At 28.6% G+C, this 22087-nt stretch overlaps 1 protein-coding gene across 3 annotated transcripts in view; it reads right to left on the minus strand.

Annotated features, from left to right (window-relative positions):
* Positions 1-22087, minus strand: part of LOC135950088 (dnaJ protein homolog 1) — an 82276-nt gene that overhangs the window by 31976 nt on the left and 28213 nt on the right. The window contains exons 2-5 of one of the 3 annotated variants that reach the window (XM_065499600.1): positions 5593-5783; positions 5190-5520; positions 1217-1439; positions 790-1159 (exon numbers count right to left, since the gene is read on the minus strand). In XM_065499600.1, coding sequence (XP_065355672.1) covers positions 790-1159; positions 1217-1439; positions 5190-5415 — 819 coding nt within the window. In that variant the 5' untranslated portion in view covers positions 5416-5520; positions 5593-5783. Of the gene's footprint in view, positions 1-789; positions 1160-1216; positions 1440-5189; positions 5521-5592; positions 5789-22087 lie in introns of those variants that run through there. The other 2 variants (XM_065499601.1, XM_065499602.1) reach the window with 2 other exon arrangements.

The raw sequence follows: 22087 nt of genomic DNA on the forward strand, positions 1-22087 counted from the left end.
TTATTTTAGCCCAACAACAACAGCAAATGGAAAATCAACAGAATGATAAAAAAAAATCACAACATTTAACAAAAGAAGAAAACTAAACGAACGATATCAATATTTTAGCTGAATCTTGTCGAGCTGACGAGAGTTGAGTTGAGTTGACTAGAATGGAGTAGAGACACAAACATACTCCATGTCATTAACAGACCAGCAAACAAACTCGGTACACACCACTCCATCATGTTAAATACTCGCAACCATAGAATGGAAAACCAACTGATGGGAAAAATTCACATGAAATACTTTAATATTTATTTTTTTGTCTATTTAAGTGGCTGTGTATGGTTCAATATACAACAAAACACACTTCCAAACGAAAAAACATTCAAACATACATAGACCGAAACTTTGATTGGTTGACCATAAAAATATTTTGAAAATTAAACAACAACAGCAAACAACAAAAAAACACTTCATCGTAAAAAAGTGTCATTGATTAATTTGGGAAAAACTGCCTTTAGAAAAAAATTGGCAATAAAATAAAAAAAAATAACGCGAATTAAAAAAGTTTATTGATCAAATTAATGAACGAATGCTTGCATGGTTGGAGCTCCAGCTAATATGGTAAATAACCATTTATACACTAAATTAACAAAATTTTTTTGCTGTTATCGTGATTCGTTTTCATTTACCACCATTAAGTGTGAGAATTTTTCCCATTAAAATTTAACACAAAAAAATAAAAAATAAAGAAAATCAATTTGGTGCTGACACACAAATCACAAACTCAAGCAAAACACTCACCTGTTTTAATGTAAGGCGGGCTGTATATCTTAAATCACTTCCCTCACGTTTAAACATGGCATGTGGCTTATCTCGAATTATGAACACAATATCGGCTGGTATTTTGCCAGGCGCCTGATCGCCCTCCTTTTGGAAGGTCACCTTTGTGCCAGATTTCCAGCCTGGCTTTATCGATATGCTCACGTATTTATCCTCCTTCTTTGACGCACCATCCGGCTGTTGGACACGCCTTGAGATTTTCATTTTTTTAACACAGCCATGATAGATTTCCTCCAACGTCACGTACAGATCATGTTCCACCGGTGGATCCTGTTGTTTCTCCTTTTTGAAGGGCGTATGAACATTGAATGAATGCGATCTAAATGAAGGCCTTCTCTGGATTATTTAAAGCATCAGCAAAATAATTGTGGTTCAATAAGCAACTTACCTAAACGCCCCACCAAGACCATGACGTGAGCCCAGACCACCGAAGGGTGATGAAAAGAAATCGTGTTCCGTATCCAAATCGAAGACATTCTTGTCGAAGAGATTGTCGTCGAAGAATGAGGCGAATGGATTGCTGGAGCCAAAGAACTGTGCGAAAGTGGCCCGGGGATCACCGTGGAACTGATATGTAAATGAATTGTTCGAACCTGTGCCGTTGCTTCTGCCTGTAAATGGAAATTGTAGTAATGTATTTGTTTAATTTTTTGTTTAGAGATTTCTAAAAAGGATGTTTAAATTTTGAATGTATTTAAGAAAGTATATTTAACAATTTTAAGATCCCGAACTCGTAAAATACATAACTTATCTAAAAAAATAAAAATAAGTTATGGGAACTAGTTGGTCTTCCTCTATCATACTTATATAGCGATAACTGAATCTTGACAGACCAGATGGTACGAGACTATTTTGGGCTCCCTTATGACAGTCAAAGATAGACAGTTGTAGGAATAGGGATAGGAATATGAATAGGAATATTAATAGGAATATGAATAGGAATATGAATAGGAATAGAAATAGAAATAGGAATAGGAATAGGAATAGGAATAGGAATAGGAATAGGAATAGGAATAGGAATAGGAATAGGAATAGGAATAGGAATAGGAATAGGAATAGGAATAGGCATAGGAATAGGAATATGAATATGAATATGAATAGGAATGTTAATAGGAATAGGAATACGAATGTGAATAGGAATAGGAATAGGAATAGGAATAGGAATATGAATATGAATATGAATAGGAATGTTAATAGGAATAGGAATAGGAATAGGAATAGGAATAGGAATAGGAATAGGAATAGGAATAGGAATAGGAATAGGAATAGGAATAGGAATAGGAATAGGAATGGGAATAGGAATAGGAATAGGAATCGACTATGTGATTTTTGTAGGACTGTTTGATATACATATTCACATGAAGGAATATTGAAACTCCCTTTTAATGATTACTGTAGATGTTATCTGTTTGTGACTTTCGGCGAATACTAGAAATTTGGGTTCTGCATGACCTAACTGAACTATTAGGCGCAAATATTCGCCGATTAGACAAGTTTATTCGTGCATCAGGTTGCTTTATGATAGGTTTCTGATTGGAATAATCAAATATGCCCTTCCTTCGAGTATCACAAAATGATCAGCATTATGGAGCCAGCATATACAACATTACCAATATGTATACGGATACTTTGGCAAGAGAGGATTTCTCTCCTAGAAGTGGATATTAGCCAATTTGGTGGAATACCAAGTATGACCATTAGAGATTACATAATTGAAATAGGTTCTGAGTGTAATTGTCTTCGGTCGACGACTCTAACAAACATTTCAAGCTATAAGATGAGTAATATAATATCAATGATCACTGATCAGAACATGGACATGAACGGCTGAATTTGTCTGATTTAGGTGGATAAGCTGGAAACGATGAGCCACTTTCCCTGCCAATATCCGACTCTAGCGAACAGAAGATTCCAATCACTGTGTAGCTTCTCTTTGCATTATGTAGCGGATATGTCGGTGATGGATGAATGGCTTCAGTCCTTCAACCTGATTCTTTATTTAAAGACTCACAACGGCCAGATGTAATTATCTGTACCCCTGACCCTATATTTCCAGGTATCGAAAGTCCATGAATTGGAGGCATTACTCCATGAAAATTGTCATCAAATTCAACAAGAGCTTGCTAAAGCATTGGGAGCAACTCAATCAGCAATTTAAAAATGCAGTATTCATCCAAAAGCATGCCCGAAATGATGCTTGAACTCTATTAAAGAAAATCATTGGACACCAAAACCAAATATCCATGGCGCTAAGGTATCTGTATTTGGTGCGAGAAAATGGGCTCTATCTATTATGAGCTGCTGAAATCTTGATAGCATTTTCATATTATAATCCCGAACAGGGATTTATGACAGCGCGGCCTCTTCCCCCCTGACGATGTCATAAGAGTAGATAGGGGCAATAGGATGGGTGGAGGTTTCTATATTGAGAACTATGGTATAAAATCCTACTTTAGGCTACCTAACTTCTGCACTACTCTTCAGGCGAAAATGACTGCCATTAAACGTACATCCAATTGGCTGAGGTATTATGAGTTATCTGGGGATATATGTATATTTACTGATAGAAGGGCTAACGGATTGCCGGGTGGATTCACGACATCTAGGTTAACCGAGGAATGCCGGGAACCCCTAAATGAGATAGCGAGACATTCTAGGATAACGCTTATATGGCTCCCTGGACACGATGGAAACCAGGGAATTGTATAGCAGATGAATTGGCCAAAATGGGTGAAATGATGAATGATGTGGCCATCGACCCCTTTTCTGGTATTTCCCTTGTTAAATGCAAGATAGCTGTATAACAGAAACTATATGAGACTGCACAAAACAGGTGGACCAATGAACCCCTCTGTGCTACAACAAGGTCGACCTGGCCCGTATATGATGCCAGCAGGACGACTCTATTTATGGAATTTCGCCGTGGGACACATGCTAGAAGACTGGTACAGTACAACGACTACTGCAGAAGCTATCATAATGAAGAAGAGAAGAATACTGTGTCTACTCCTTCATCAGGGACTTTGGTTGGTTTAAGTCGGAGGCAACGGAAGTATTATAAATACCCTGCTCTTTACCCCTTGGGTATCACAATGGGATAAGTTTTGAATGGACCCAAGTGAGCTGATTGACGAGTGACTGCCAATGGAACCTATCCTAACCTAACGCAACTGATTCGTTTGAAGGGAGCATTGGCCGAAAAACGGCCAAGGCAGACATGAAACCGTAATATTCCATCATGACTACAATGGGCCACATGTTGCAATACCCGTTAAAAAGTATTTAAAATGAAGTGCCTCATGCGCTTAATAGTCCATACCGTGCCCCGTCCAACTACTATTTGTTTCGATCGATGCAGAACACTCTCTCTGGGATACACTTCACTTTGGAGCTTTCGGCTTGGAAAGATGGGAAAAGGTCATAGCTAAAAACTTCCAATACTCCCGAATTTTTAAGTCTCCCAATAAAAATCTGAGATTCATTTAAAAATTCTAAATTTAGCTACAAATCATAGATTCTTTAGATTCTTCTTAAAATCTCAAATTCACATAAAAATCTAATTTTTTTTTTTAAAATCTCTGATTTATTTCAAAACTTAAGATCTATTCCAATCCACAGAAAAACAAATAAGAAAGTATGGTCGGTCAAGCCCGACCATATAAGACCCTACACTGAGTAAATAATCAAAAACATATTTCTTTAAAAATTTCAATAATTTATTTTCGTGAGTGATTTTCGTAAGTGGGCATTGTATGGGAGCTACTAGCAACTATGGACCGATCGCCATGAAATTATGTCGCGTGATTTGTGTTTATATGAAACTTATTTCTGCTGAATTCTATGTCTATACCAGAAGTGGGAGTGGGCCTTATATAGTAGTTTTGACTAATTATGGACCGATCATCATAAAAGAAGGTGATATGACTTCAGTATATATAAAACTTATTTAGAGGGAAATTTATTTAAATTAAACTCTTATGACCGATAAAGTCGGGAGTTCCGGAGGATTTCTATGTGGCTAGATGAAATAATGGACCGATTTCAGCCAGTTTTAATTGGCTTTCTTCTTGGGCCGAAAAATCATGTACCAAATTTGTTCTAATTTGCGACCTGGACTTTGCGCACAAGGTTTACATGGATAACCAGTCAACCAACCAGACGGACGGAAATCGTTTAATCGCGTCAGAAAGTGATTCTAAGTCGATCGGTACTTTAAGGTTGTTTGGTTTACTTTAAGGTTGTTTGGTTTACGTGGTTTACGAGTCGAAGGGACCTCATTTTGATAAATACTTTAAGGTGAGTGTTACGACCCCACCATTGTGGTGTAGGGTATAATTACTAGCTTATTTTCTCTCACTTACCTCCATTTTTCAAACCGTCTTCACCATATTTATCATATATTTCCCTTTTACTTTTATCCGATAACACTTCGTAAGCCTCGGCGACCTCTTTGAATTTCTCTTCGGCATTTGCGGCTTTATTCTTATCGGGATGATAACGTAGCGCTAGTTTCCTATAGGCCTTTTTGATTTCTTCATCGGTGGCAGTTTTCGGTATACCCAATGTTTTATAAAAATCTTTAGCCATTTTGTATGTGTGTGTGTATGTAAATGTGTGTGTTTATATGTATAAAATTGTTATGGTGTGGTGGGCTAATTTATTTATCCAGGTGGTTCCAAGTAATACTTAAAACTGTAATTAAAATTTAGAAGGAAAAAAATGTACAGAAGAATTTTCATTAAATTTCATAGCGATTAAACTTACCAGTTTTCTTAAATTTAAATTTAATTTGTGATTTTTTACTTCCGTTTCCTCTGCTTAAATTGTTGATTCCTTAATATTATTCAATGTTGTATTGTCCAGCAATAAAAGCATCTTTTTGTAACCAACATTTGACAAGATGTTTCTATATTGAGTTGAGGATTTGTATAATTTTTCAATTTGAAATTAGCAGACTTTGCTGTAAATAAAAAATAAAAAAATTAATAAATTTTTAGAGCAACTTCAACAAATTAAATTTTACACAATTTATTTAAATAAAAACAACAAATTTAGTTATTTTTGACAATCATAGAAAAACAAAAGAAAATTCTTCGAAAGTCATTTTAACAATAGAGTTGATTTCTAAGGAAGAATACCAAACATTCTTATTTATTTTATTTATAGCCCAATTATGAATAAAAATTCCCCGGGAGTTTTTCCCCTTTTCTCATTTTTCCTATTTAAATACAATGGGGAAAAAACTCCCGGGGAACAAACTCCCGTGGAATTTTTTATTCATAATTGTTCTGAATATAAAAGGACTAATTGGCTCCTAACAATTTTTATTTCTCTATATTTGACATCCTTTAAACAGGACTTTTCAGTTAATGTTTGCTAAATATGCCCATCATCTGGCTGTTATTTAAATGTATACATATTTTTATAAATCTTTTAACAAATACATAATCAATGCAACAATAAATAAACAAATAGAAATATTAAGTGTTCTGAGAACCTCACTAACAACGTCATAGTTCGTTTAATTATTTTCATGGTGCATTAAAATTGTTTTTCTTTTTCATTTAAGTTTTAAAGCACTTTCAATGCTAAGACTTGCTATCGTGAAAATTTGTTGCCACCATAATACAATGACGATCATCATTATAATTTTTTTCTATTTTTTTTAAAAAATATAGATTTATACATAAAACATTTGTACTTCTAGACAACCCACGCCAAGTACAAAAACCAAAATATATTTTCTATGTATTTCATAAATGAAAAAAACAAAATATTTTTTGACAATAAAAATAAACGTTTGCTGACGTTTTGGTTGTTTTTTTTTTCTTTAAATTTTCTGCAATAAATATTATTTAAAAATATGCATATTTTTGAAACATTTTATGAGAGGTTTTTATTTATTATGTAAAACGTGTAGCCACTTGAAAGAATTTTTAATACATACAGAAAATAAAAAATTTAGTAAGCCTTAAGAATTTAAAGTATTTAAAGTTGGATTAATGTAATGCATGGAGTGTATAGTATGATTAATATTAATTAATTTTTTTAATTAATATTGCTCATACGTATGTATGTATGACCTTTGTAATTTTTTGCATATTCTTTTATAGATTTGAATGCCCATAAAAACATTTCTGTTTAAGATATCGTATTAATTTTTTTTTAAATTTAAAAAAATTGTTTTGTTTTTAATGATTAATAGAAAAAATAAATTTTAGTATAATTTTAATGCAATTGAATGAAATGCTTCTGAAAAATTTACTATTTTTAAAAATCTGCTCAATGTTCACGGTTTTGAGCGAGTGGTGGTTTCCAATAGATATGTTTATTACAATTTGTAAAAAAGAAATTGAAAAACTCGAATTGACATTTTTAAATTAGAATTTGGATGATAAAAATTTCATGAAGTAGGGTGCACGTTTTTTTAAAAAAATCTTTGAGATAAATTTAAAATAATTAAGCCACATTTTTGTAAAAATTTTGTAATTTTTTATACTAAATTCATGATTTTGACTCTGATTATTTTTCACTACTTTAGGATTGAGATACTGCAAAAAAACTTCAGTCGTGCAGTCTACGAAGATATTTGCGAAAACCAAAATAATTTTTCTTCAAATTTTTTTTTTTTTATTTTTTAAAAAATAAATTTTTTTTAATTTTTTTATGAAAAAAAATATTTGCGTTAAAAACTCAATTATTTAAAAAAAAATAATTTTTTTGAAAAAATTTTTAGTGAAAAAATCGGATTGAAAAATATTTTTGCCGATTTTGATCCATATATAAGTTTGTCATTCCGTTTGTAATTTCTACATTTTTCATTTGCGACCCCACAAAGTATATTTACTCTGGATCGTTATAGATAGCGGAGTCGATATAGCCATCTCCGTCTGTACAGACCCGGTTCGGTTGCAATTTAAAATCGAGAAAACCGACCCACAAATGGCTGAGATGTAAGGAAAATCTCGATTTTTGGCCTATTTTTTATCTATATCTGGATTACAAAGTCATTAATATAGACAATATGGATATCTAATGATAGATATTTTAAAGTCCATTGCAACGATGTATATAAGGCTATAGCAATTTGGATCGAATGGGTCGAAATCGGGAAAAATATTTATTTAACCCGAAATTTTTTTAACAAACAAATTTGTTACACTAATAAATTAAAAAAAATTGGAAAAAAATTAAAAAAAAAATTTTTTAATTTTTTTTTTAAAAAAAAATTTTCAAAACAAATTTTGAAAAAAAAATTAATTTTGTTTACTTAAAAATATTTAAAATTTGCATTTTAAAGTATAATTTGGTGAAGGGTATATAAGATTCGGCACAGCCGAATATAGCACTCTTACTTGTTGTATTGTAATTTCGTTTGATAAGAGATTTCGTTACCCTAAGATTTTGTAACTTCACATACGCAGTTACCAGTCATTTATTAATTGAAAAATATTTACTAAAACATATTTTTTTATAGACTTGAATTGAAACAAAATAAATAAATTCAATAAGTTTAATTAAGCCTTTTGTAAAGGATTAGAATTAGAATCAAATTTAATGATTCAATAAAGAATTAATTCGTTATATTTAAGAGATTAAATTCAATTTGATTTTGAAAATTGTTTAAAATTTATTTGAATTAAAGAAAAATTAAAGCATTTAATAAATTTTATTAATCCACATATTTAATAATTCAATAGGGAATTAATTCTCAGCAGAATAAATTCAACACGTTTGAAGTATTAAGAAATTAAAGAAAGAAAAATTCAGTAGGGAATTAATTCATTAAATAATGAGTTCTCAAAAGAATGAGTTCTCAAAAGAATGAATTCAAAACGTTTAAAGTTCTTAGAATTTAAGCCAATGCAATAATTCAAATTGAATGCTTTAATGGAATTGTTAAGAGATCAAATTTAATTTGATTTTGAAAGAATTAATTCTTTTGAACCTTTGTTTGAAATTGATTTGAATTAAAGAAAATTGAATAATTCAATAGCGGTATTCACAATGTAGAGTACTTGGCCTGGTAATGTAGTAAAAGAGCACAGTATCAAAAAATAAAAACAAAATACATTAGAAATTTAAATGTTTGTCAATATTTAGCTTTTCTGCTTTTTTACTAGGCCAAGTACTCTACATTGTGAATACCGCTAATATGGAATTAATTTTTCAAATAATGTATTCTATATGGAATTAATTCAATACGTTTGAATACTAAGAAATTAAATGAAAATTCAATAAGTCTGCTTTTACACAAGTCTAGAATTTATAGGAGAGAGAGACAAGAAAAAAGAAGAGGGGTACACACTTGCTTGTACTGGCAAGTCTCTTCAATTCTCTTTTGTTTTCTCATTTTCACTATGGCGTCTATTAGGTTTTGACATACAAAATTGAACACAGACTTGCTGTGTGTAAACAGTCGAGCAAGTTTAAAAGGGAATCGAAGAGACTTGCTTCAAGTAAACTTGCTGTGTGTAAAAGCAAACTAAGGTATTAATTCTTTAAATCAATGAATTCAATACGTTTGCAATACTAAGAAATTAAGCCAAAGAAATAATACGTAATGAATGCTTTAAAGAAATTGTTAAGAGAGCAATTTTAATTTGATTTTAAAAATTGAATAGCGATATTAACCATAACAAAATAACTTCATGAAGAATGAGTATGAGAATGTCCCGAATTCTATTTGTCAACACTTATTATTGAAAATAGAATTCGAAAATATCAGACATCCAAAGTACACAGCAGGGATGGCAAATGGAATTTAAAAATTGTACCAATCAGCATCAAAAATTGTACTTTTTCGCCTGTAATTGTACCAAAAATAGGGTTCCTCCACGGAAAATTTTTTCCCGAGAATATTTTTTTTTAAATTCCAGTGAAATTTCGTGATTTTTTAAAGTTACAATGAACAAATGAACAGTTGTAATGAATAAATTTGGATCGATTCCATTATATCCATTCAGTATTTTGGTTCTAGCGACAGATATTCAGTTGATAATGAAGCATCGTTCTGTCATTAAAAATTACAAATTCTATGGATATTCTTATTCAACAGAAAATAAGGGCAATAATAATGGCTTAAATTTGTTACGATTGTGACAAGACTAGTCAAATGCCGCTATTTCTTCTTTATTTCAAAAACTCATAAGTATAATTTTAAAAATTTTATTGTTAATATTTTGGTATAATTGATAGAGAACATAAATTCGTAAATTGGTTTTAATATATTGTAACTGTGAAATATATTTTCAAATTGTACCAAATGAGTCATTGGTGTACCATTGTACTTTTGAAGATCAAATTGTACCAAAAAAAGTACAATTGTAGCACTTTTGCCAACCCTAGTACACAGAAAATACTGAAGAAGTTCGTAGAGAGTCGGAGGAATATTTCCCAATGCAAGTATCTTAAATTGAGAAATAACTGACAACAAACTTACACAAAGAATGCTGACGAAGATTTGCCTGCTTAACAAATTAAATTTCCTTTAAACATTCTCTGAAATAAATCAAACTGCAATTATTTATGTATAGCTGCAATATTTTTCATTCCCCCTCACAATTGAGTTATTATTTTAACTTGCCAACAAAACTACAAAATATTGGTCAAACTTTTATAATTAAATTATTGCAAAAATAAGTTGTATTTGTTTTTTATGATTTTAAACCTTTAAATGTAGTTGTTGTTTAGTTTTTTTTCATATAGTATTTATAGAAATGTTTACACAAGTTTTCAAAATATTTGTCAGATGTCACGAATTGACAATATGCCATTATAATAATGATTAATGTCAAGTACCCAAATACGTGTAGATTTATTTAATTACTTTATGTGTTACAAAAAGCCAGGCATAAAAGACAAATAAGCCAAAGTTTAAAAAAATAATAAAGGGGTGGCAAAGGGAAACAATAAAGTACAAAAGAGATTTAAATAGTCTAACAAATACCTGCTACTTAATAATAGAAAAACAATATAAAAAATTATAAAATTATGTATAAATAAATCAATATCAGATATATAGTCGTATTTTATTATTATAAGAAATAAATAGAATAAACAATTAAATGTAATTTATAATTCTCAAAGTAAATCATCTTATACATTTGTATATGTATCTGTCTGTTTTGTGTGTCTATAGTTAGATAAGCGAGTGTGCCTGCCTTCCATTTTAAATATTTTTTATTTAAAGATTATAATCTTTTTGACAGTTTCTGTCAATTGTCACAAATGAAACATGTGTATTTTCAATTTCAGTTCAGTTTTATTTAAATGTCATCTTAAGGAAAGCTATTAAAATTAAATTTTATTTAATTAAAACTTTTGCTCTAGCTTTTTCTCCATTTTTTGAAAGTTTATGAAATTATTGCTAAATATGGTGTGGTTTCATTAACCCCAAAGTTTGTAGGAGTATGAAAGGGTTAAACATTTTGTTGCTCTATTGGTATGTTGTCGTATTCTGCAATTTATGTACATGTAGTTCTTTATTTTTTATTTAAATTTGTTTATTTTATCATTTAATGAGATCACTGCTACTTAATTAAATAAAGATTTTTTTTTCTGTTGCTCTGTTTTTGTACAACTCATGCTGCTCGCGTATCCATTCATTTAGTGTTGCACATACAAATGAATACTTTTATTTTCATTGAGATTCATTGGCTGCTTCTCGCTCTCTGGTCTAGTGTATGGGCACGTGGTATCTTTAGTAGTTTTTAATCATATGAATATATTGTTAACCCTTAAACGCTTAAGGGGGGTTTAAGAGGAAAAATATATAAGTAAAATACAGGGCAAATAGTAGAGGAAGTGCCCCAGCAGTAAATTATATTTTTCTAAAATCCTTTGTTTTCAAATATTTTTGAAATCTGTTAATGCAGTTGTTTTTACTTATTTGCTTGATTTATAATGATATGCTGGGGTTGTCGGTCTAATTTAAAGTTTATTTTCTTTATTTAAAAGCACCTGGAATATTTCGAATTTAAATTCGAATTTTCGAATAAATCTTAAAAAGTCGATATATATATTGCAACTACATTTCAAATTCAGTAACATTTATATATTTTTTTTTTCAAAATTGTTAAGTTTAAAATTGAAAAATTTATGAAATCGGTCACAAATATATCTAAAAATTTTCAAACATAATTTAAAATTTTGAACATAATATTCATTTGCCATCAGTCCATGGTTTAGAGATTATTTTAGCAGCTTTAAACATTTTTCAAACATAAGGTCGAATTTTCGAATTTGATTTCTAATTTTCGAATATATTTTGATACGAAATTGTATTTTAATTCAATGGCTGGTTTCAAGTTGCATCATGTTTCTGAACATTTCTCTTTGTGGAGGCTTCTAATTAACAGCAGTTAACATAACTGTGGGCATTATTAACCATCTAACCCCAAACTTTAAAAAACTAAAAAACCTATAAACTCATAACAGCCATCAGAAACTAATTTGTAAATTAAGTTTACGAACCAGGTGCAAAAAGGTGAAGAGTGCCTCAGGGCAGTGTTGCCGGTTTAGGTGTAAAAAAACAATAATTATGGTACGATTTTATGGAAAAACTAATGAAAAAGAACTAATTAAAAATATTTCGAATAGATTGGGCTACTAAAAGTTAGTAAAACTTTGATTTAAAAAAAAAATCATACAACACATTTCACGCGCTAAAATTATGACATCACTCACAAAACAGCTGACAGAACAGAAACTAAAAGTCGGAATGCATTTCAACCTTCGAGGGAAATGTTAACAAATCTGTTACTAAAGTCACAGTTAAATTTAAAAAAAAAAAATTATAATTACTTTTTGAGATAATTGGTGTTTTGCAATGCATGCCTTGAGGCACTCTTGCGGGTTAGAGGGTTAACATATCTATGGATATTATTAACATAGCAGTGGAACATACAACATTGAATAAAAGCTTGATCATTGTAGTAATTGAACTTGCATGAAACTACTGGAAGGAAGATGGCGCTGTGTATAAATAGTGGCAGCTGTTGCAGTCAGTAGTATGTTAATCATAGGCGCTGTTAGTATTAATATCGCCTGCATTCCTGTACATTATAAACTGTGTAATATAAGTTTTTGTATTTAAACACAGAGTTAATATGTAAACAGTTGTTGTGTAAATTTAAATAAATGAAAAGTTATTACAATTTTAAACTACTAAACTGCTTTTATTTGCAATCAAAAGTATCCGATAAATTTAAAGGAAATAAACCACCGTTTTTAAAAGGTAAAAAAGTAACAATATTATTGCATTGTTACCAGATCTAAGCATGAAGTTTGTAATAAAAAAAGTGCCAATTTATGTACGAACAAATCGCAGAAGATGGCATTTCAGAAAAGTAAATTTGTGATCACCAGGGAAACCGGAAATATGCTCTAAAAAAAGCGTTTTAAGCGATTTAAATATGCAGTAAAAACTTTAAAATATGCTCTTAAAATTTAAAAAATATGCTCTTAAAAAACAAACTTTTACATAAATTTTAACAAAAAAATAGACTTTTGTTTAAAAAAATCAACACAATTCATTTCCAAAAAGGTAAAGTAACATAAAATAAACAAAAATAATAAGAACTAAAACAATAAAGACACTTCTTCAATTAAGGTTATTATTGCAATAAAATACAAAATGTTGACATAAATTTTCAAATAAAAATCGTTGTCTATTGGATCTGAAAACATTTTTATACATAGAAAATGTTCTTTCGACATCAACTGATGTTATAGGAGCAAATTTAACAGATAGTAATTCTTTAACACTTAATTTTGAAATCTGTGTTGCGGAAAGTCATTTAAACTGTTCTATAATTTTTAATCCTTAATTTTTTCCTATTATTTGTTCAAAATTTATTTTAATATTACTTTTAACACTACAATTTGGTATTTTATTAAATGCTTGTTCCACTAAATTATACTGTTCGATCATTGTAAGCCCAGCTGTTTGACGTTTTTTTAATAAATGTTTCAATAAATCCAAAATTTGAAGTTATAAAAATTAAGTAATTTTTTATTGTAGGTGCATCTTTAGCAATGTTAATAAACTGAGACTCCTCAGCATTTAAAGCATTGATAATTTTTCAAAATTGTTGGCGTAATAACTAACAGCTGAAAGCCATGTTCCCCAACGAGTTACAGCAGGCTCTGGTGGCAGTTTATCAAATTACGAAAAAATAATTATGAAAAAATTTGTTTTTGATAAAGTCAAAATATGCTATTAAACAGTAAAATATGCTCTAAAAACGCAAAAATATGACATAAATATGCTCTTAAAACAAATATATGCAAAAATATGCATTTAAGGGTAAAATATGCAAAAATATGCACTAACAAATCGATGCCAAAATTCTTAAATTGTTCTGAAACGTGTAAATATCTTATCCATGTGCCCATTAGACTCACCAGAAAAAACATGCATTTGCATATTTTGGTTTCCCTGGTGATCACCCTGTCAAAATAATACAAGGTGAGATACAGGATGTTAAAGCCGAGTAACTTGTACAATTATGAACAGATTTCAATTAATTTTACTTTGTTATAGAGCAAATAGAAAATATAAAGAAAATACTTCATCTCTTATACTTTAAAAAATATTTAAGTTTCATTTTTTAAATTTTCGTTTTTTAACCTAAATTCATTTAGTTTTTCGCAAATATCTTCGGTAGTAGTTGTCCAAACAAAATTTTTCTGGAAATTACAAACGGAATGCACAGATAGCTGTGTTCCAAAATGTATCAATACTGCATGTGTTTCGGTCTCCTTTTAGGGTTAACACCACAGTCCTTTCACAAAACTAACAGCCACACAAAAAAAAACACATCCACTCACTCACTCACCGCCTATCTATCTGTGAACACACAAAGTTAAATGTTGTAAACTGATAAATAAAAATCTGACAAAATAATTGTTGGAAGCAAAAAATTAAAAAAAAAAAATATTAACACACACGCAATCGTTTACACACTGTAAGTTCACATAAAAATAATTACGCATTTAAAGTAATCAATTTATGATACACGGAAAGTAATAAGTTTTTATTATTATTTTTTATTTATTTTTCACTTGTATTTTTTTTTCCTCAATATTTATTTGATTTTGAACACACCTACGAAAGATGAAATAATAACACACACAGTTTGAAAAGCATGAAAATAAATATACATTTTAAAGTAACAAGCACCTGAGTTAATGAAACAATTTATGTGGTTCATAAAAAGTTATTTAATGGTGAAGCGAAAATCGTTTTTAATTTTAAACGCATGAAAAAGGTAAATATTTTTAGAGACAACTACAATTAAGGAAATAATAAATGGTTAAGCTAAATTAAAAGTAATAGTTGAAAATGATAAATAAATTACGACAATTTTAAAACGGAATTACAATAAATTTGGATAAAGTAGGATAAATTTATAATACTAAACTAAAACTATAGAACATATCTTTAGCTTATGACTTAAAAAGGAGGAATTTACAATCTTTTGGAAGACAAAGATCGCCCAGGCCATCCAAGAATTGAAGGCATTACTCCATGAAGATTGTTGTCAAACTCAACAAGAGCTTGCAAAATCATTAGGCTCGGAATTCATATGTTGCTCAGAATGGGAAAAGGTCAATGGCCAATACTTCGAATAAATTTATATTATATAAATGTTTCAAAATAAAAGCTATAAATTTAAAAAAAAAAATCCCGCAGTTTTAAGTTATCCACCCAATATATAAAACAAACCTGTTATCAGGTTTTACAGGAAAGTGAACTCAAAATTTCAATACCAATGTGAGACAGTTAATTTTGTAAAGTTTAAAATGTTAAATGAAATATAAAGTGATATATTACACAAATTTGTTGAAATTTTCCCTTAAAACAGGTAAATTTTCATGATTTAAATTTGATTTGTATTAGGGCGTATGATTAATATTAACTATGGAGTTGAATGAGAAAATCATTTATATTTTTTTTGTTTCCAAGCGAATTTGAAAATTTCCAAATTATTCTGAAAGAAAACATTCAACGCATTTTAATATAAGTACACCTTATATTATATACAAATTAATTGTGAAACTAAAATCAATTAAAAACTCCGCAGCCTATAAAAAATTTAGTTTATTTCCAAAGATTATTTTTGTATTTGGTTTTCCACCTATTCAAATTTAATTTTTGGCCCAAAACAGGTAAATTTTCATTATTTAAAAATTGTTTGTATATGAGGGCGTATGATTAATAAAAATGACGAGAAAATCCTTAATAATTTGTTTTGTTTTCAAAGGAAATTAAAAAATTCTAAAGGATTCTTAAAGGAAACAATTCAATTCCTTCTCTAAGGAATAATTAGTTTTGTAGCTTAAATCAATTCTAAACAGCGCAATCAATAAGCATTGATACAAAAGCCATGACTGACATTTAAATGCTTATTTTTTGTTTAATTTGTTTCTAAAATAGTTTTTCTATATAAATTTTGCTGGAATGTCATTTAATTAGATAATTTCTGCTTGATTTCTTTCTAAAATAGTTTAATATTTGTAAAAATAAGGCAAGAATAGCGAATTATTTATTATATTTATAACTTTCTAAGAACTGTTTGCTTTCTTCCATAAATTCCTTGAAAAACTTATTTTGTTCTAATGTTGGTCTCATCTAAAATATAAAATACAAAGCTAGCATATGACACAAGCATTTATTTTAAATTTAGATTAAAAATAATAATTTTTCATTATTAAAAATACTCATATATGAGTGCGTATGATTAATATTAATTATAGAGAGGTATGAGAAAATTCTTAATAACTTTTTTATTTACTAAAGTATATGAAAGATATCAATGAATTCTGAAAGAAAAAATAACTTGCCTTTTATTTATTATTATATGTATAAATAATACGGGCAAGGAGAACGAAAGATTGATATTTAAAACAAATTTTATTAAAACTTTTATATAAATTAACGGTTACTTTACAAAATTTAAACGATTACTCGCTTAAAATTTTATAATTTCTTGAAAAAAGTATATGTAATGTAAATTACAGTTAATTTAGATTAGTTCAATATATGTAACGATTACTTCTCAAAGTGGTTACTTTTGACTATTTTGAATTTTAAGTTCAAAATTTCTTGTTTATTACTTTTCCTAAATATTTATCAGAAATTTCGTGAAAACTTTTAGATAAATTTACGATTACTTTACAAAATATAAACGTTTACAGTAAAGATTACTTTACGAAGTGGTTACTTTTGACTATTTTGAATTTTAAGTTCAAAATTTCTTGTTTATTACTTTTCCTAAATATTAATAATAAATTTAGGTAAAACTTTTAGTCAAATTAACGATTACTTTACAAAATATAAACGGTTACTCGCTTAAATTTCTATCATTTTTTGAAAAAAGTATATGTTATGTAAATCACAGTTAATTTATATTAGTTCTACATATGTAACGATTATTTTTTAAAATGGTTACTTTTCGCTATTTTTGATTTTAAGTTAAAAATTTTCAAAATATTTATAACTTTTTTCCAAATATTTATAACAAATTTCGTTAACAATTTTAGCTAAATTAACGATTACTTTACAACATATAAAATTTTACAATTTCTTGAAGAAAGTATGTTTTGTAAATTAGAGATTATTTAGATCATATAATACAAACATCTATTTTAAATTCAGCTTAAAAGTAATAATTAATCTCTATTCAAAATGTTCATATATGAGTATGTATGATTAATATTAATTATGGAGTTGTATGAGAATATCTTTAATAACTTTTTTGTTAAAAAAGTAGGTGAACAATTTTAACAAATTCTAGAAGAAGCCATTTCAATCCTTATAAAACTATTACTGTAAATTTATTTGATCAAGACAACTAGAGCAAAAGATTAACATCATATATGATATGTAATACAATTTTGATTTTTAAAAATTCTAGGCTATCATATACTAAAATGATAACACAATAAACATAGCATACAGAGTATTATTATTTTAGGAAATTTTTAGCCTGAAAGGCAAGAACAACATTTTTAAACAATTGTGAAATATTTGAACATTATGACAATATGACATGATAGGAGACCTAGTGAATTGAACAAATCGGGGTTGTCATAGAATCCAATCAGTGTCGGACTCGGTTTTGAAAACGACAAAATGGTACATTTGATTTATGAAATCCAATGTAATTTTTTGTTTAATCGATAAAAAATTTAATTCTAGAACGAATATAAAACCGATAACTTTCGATTTCAAGAGATTAATGTACCTTTTTTGTAGTTTTCAAAAGCGATTCCGACACTGATTGGATTGTATGACAACCCCTGATATTTCATTATTAAAAATTCTCATATATAAGTGCGTGTGATATTAATTAAAGAATATTAAATATTGAGTTGTATGAAAAAACTCCTTTTGTTAAAAAAGTAGGAGAACAATTTTAAAGAATTCTGAAGGAAAGTATATATTGTTTCATAAAACTATATATAGTAATAGTTATTTATTTAATCCAAACAAGAAGAGCGAAAAATATTAGTCTGTAATAAAATTTTGATTTTTTTAAAGTTAGTCCAAAATTCGAATTGAAATAAATTCCTTGAAAAATATATTTTCACCGTTTATTTTGCACTCATCTAAGAAATAAATATGTAAACTATCATATAACACAAACATTTATTTTAAATTTTGCTTAAATACAATAATTTTTTAATTATTCAAAATGTTCTTATATGAGTGCGTATGATTAATATTAATTATGGAGTTGTTTAGGAAAATTGCAAATAACTATTTTGTTTTCAAAATTATTTTAAAAAATCTAAAATATTCTGAAAGAAAACATGTCTTAGCCTTATAAAACTATTACTACTAATGTATGCCTTTATTAATAACATAAAAGAAACTCTGAGCAAAGAGTGTTTAAATTTTTTAGATGTAAATTCTTATAAGAAATTTTTTTACAGTTGTTGTTTAAAGTTTCTTTTATTAATTTTTATTAATATGGCTGCAAAAAGATGTTCAACTGGATTAATAGATTTATATTTAGTCATATTTTAGTGAGTTCTATCTTCAGAAATGCATTCATCCATCAAATCTGCGAACAAAATTTCGTTATGTTACCAAACAACAAAGCAATTATCTCCCCTTACTCTCTTAGTGATCCATGTATAAAATAATTGATTTTTATTTTCCATATCTCCATTATATTGTCACTCACTAACAACATAATTTATACTAATAACCAAAATTTATCAAAATTTAACATTAAACACTCATAATTTTTTCAAAAAGGCAACACAAAAAAATGCTTTATCTAAATGACCTTAACCCATAACTGTCAGTTAAAAATACATTTTATAGTTTTTTTGTGTTGTTTTTTTTTCATCTTCTTTTGCTTTTAAATTTTATTCACACTTTTTCTTAATTTCCAAATAAATTGCTTGGCTAATTTCAGAAAATATTAATAAAAATTAAACAAACATTTCATTTCTTCTTCTAACTATATATGATGACCAGCCACAATGTGTTCTTGGGCTTTTTATTTTTTTGCTTGCTTTGAACAATTTAATTTTGGATGTTTTTTTTTTTTGGTTTTGGGTATTGTCTTTCATCATGTTCCATAATTAATTGGGTCAGCTAATAACCCTGTAATTATGTGGGCAAATGGAAGAAATAAACAAGTGGTTTAATTGGTTGCAGCGAATTTGAGGCGTACTTCAAAGCAATTATTCATAAGTACTTCAAAAATCTAATACTTTTGAAATATTTACTAAAAAATTCACATTTAAAATCTTTTTAAAATTTTAAAGAAATTTAATAATAACATCATTCCATTGCAGCTTCAAACCAGTTCGATTTAAAATTTCCAACTCATTAACAAACTTAGCATACCTTCTGAAATTGCATAGAGCCCCTTTTGAAAAACATTGTTATGCTGTAATGTTCATTAAAATTAAGACCAAATTATCAAAAAGGATAATAATGATTTCATACTTTCTTTCATCTCTTCCACTTTCGTTGAACTTTTGTTTTCCTGGTCATCATCATCATCATCCTTTTAGCATCCTTTAGGTTTCTTAATCTTTCTAATTAATATCTAACATCAACAACTGTTGAAATGTTTGAATATTTTGTTAGACAAGTCTAAATTAAAACAGCAAGAATGAAAAACAAAAATTATTGTAATTTCTTTCGAATTGACCAAATGAACCCTTTTGTTGGGAGAAATTAAAAACTTAATGAAGTCTTCGTTTGTAGAATATTTGTGAACGTGCTTAAAGTGGCAATTTTGCTAGAAATTATTTGTTTGACTTTTTGTCCACTAGAAGTGTACAAATTAAGTTGTTATTAGTGTTGTTTTGTTAGATTTTTGTTTAATGTATATTTGATATTTTGATTGCCTACAATGACTACGGGGCTGTAGTATATAATTTTGAACTGAGAAAAGTATTAATAACTCAAAATACTGAAAAATGTGAATAATTTTAATTTTAACACCCAGATGCTTTTAATAACAACATGCGGTGTCCATTGTGTTAAAACTACATATCTTTATGCAGATTATTTTTAATGCCAAGTTTTTTATCTAGAAAGTTATGATATTTCTTTCACTAGATTTAAAATTTTCTCATTTCAAAGAAAAAAAAACGTTTTAAATTGGAAAAATCTTATCGTGAATAAAATAAACATAAATTTCATAATAAAATGATATAATGGTAAAGCAGTTTACTACCAATGCTATATGTATTGGGTAATGCAGTTCGGTAATGCCATGAAAATATGAGAAATCATCTTTTTCAGCATGTTGTTCATTTCAAAACCATTAATTTAGAACATCAATTATATTTGGCATATCAATACAAAGGTTATTGTGTTCTTTTCAAAAATTTAAAAAAAAAATGGTGAAAATACGAAAAAAGTTTTACAGTTTTACAGCAAATGGAAATTTTTATTGATAAAAACATTCAGCCTAACTACGAAAACCTTAAAATTTTAATTTAAAATTTTGTTCCATTATTTCCAAAAAAGCTTTTTTGTTTTGAAATTTTATGTACATTTTGTTTTCTTAATTTTTTGAATTTTCTTTTTATTATTTACATTCATTGAAAAATATTTTCAATTATTTGAATGTATATGTTGAAAAAAGTTTTGAAGCTTTTTTCAAATAAAAACAAAAGTTCTATTTTAAAATAAAGTCGACTTTAACAAAAAATAACTTTAAAATTTCTTTCATAGTTAGGCTGATTATTTTTTAGAAGAAGCTTATTTTCAAATCTCACCTCTTTGTCTATAATTTATCCACATATTTATTTAGGGTTCTGATCAATGTTTTAGAAACTCTTATAGTTCTTAAGCTTGATTGATTTAAAATCTAATCCGCATGAAATTCACGATTTTCCAATAATGTTGGAAGTGATAGATAATGCAGTTCGGTAATGCAGTGGCAATTTGTGGTATAAAAGAAATCAGCAAGATTTAGTAATTTTTCAGCCTGTTCTTCATTTTGAATTCATTAAATTGACAAGAGAAATCAAAATCAGCAAGATTTAGTATTTCGAACTTTGTAAAGCTTCATATGCGGGAAGTTTTGCTTTACTTCTTTAATTTGAAAAAAAGTGCCGCTGATGCAAACCGATTGCTCACCAAATTTGTGCTATAAATGAAATCAGCAAGATTTAGTAATTTTTCAGCCTGTTCTTCATTTCGAATTCATTAAATTGACAAGAGAAATCAAAACCAGCAAGCATAGGGTAACATAGAGACGAGACGTAATTGTCAAAAACCTAAGTCTGTTGTCAAAAACCTATCTCTGGCAACAACAAAATACATGCTAGTCAATATATTTTGTTGTTGTATCCGACATATGATTTGTTGTATTTTTGTTTGACAAATCGGAGTGTCTCGTCTCTATGTATAATTCTCTATGCCTGCAAGATTTAGTATTGGGTTCTTCATTTCGAATTCATTAAATTGACAAGAGAAATCTAAATCACCAAGATTTAGTATTTCGAACTTTGTAAAGCGTCATACGCGGGAAGTTTTGCTTTACTTCTTTAACTTGAAAAAAAGTGCCGCTGATGCAAACCGATTGCTCACCAAAACTAATGGCAAATGAATCCTGCTACGTTTGCGAGTAGCAGGATTCATCCAAAAGTAGGGAAATTGGGTACTACATATTGAACCCGAGAGACCCTGAAATACGATTTTGCATGCGATGAAAATGGATCCATTACGATAACCCGAAGCGTATGTGAAGCCCGGCAACCAGCCGGGCTTTTG

Source organism: Calliphora vicina, chromosome 2 (assembly GCF_958450345.1).
Source record: "Calliphora vicina chromosome 2, idCalVici1.1, whole genome shotgun sequence".
NCBI classification, from domain to species: domain Eukaryota; kingdom Metazoa; phylum Arthropoda; class Insecta; order Diptera; family Calliphoridae; genus Calliphora; species Calliphora vicina.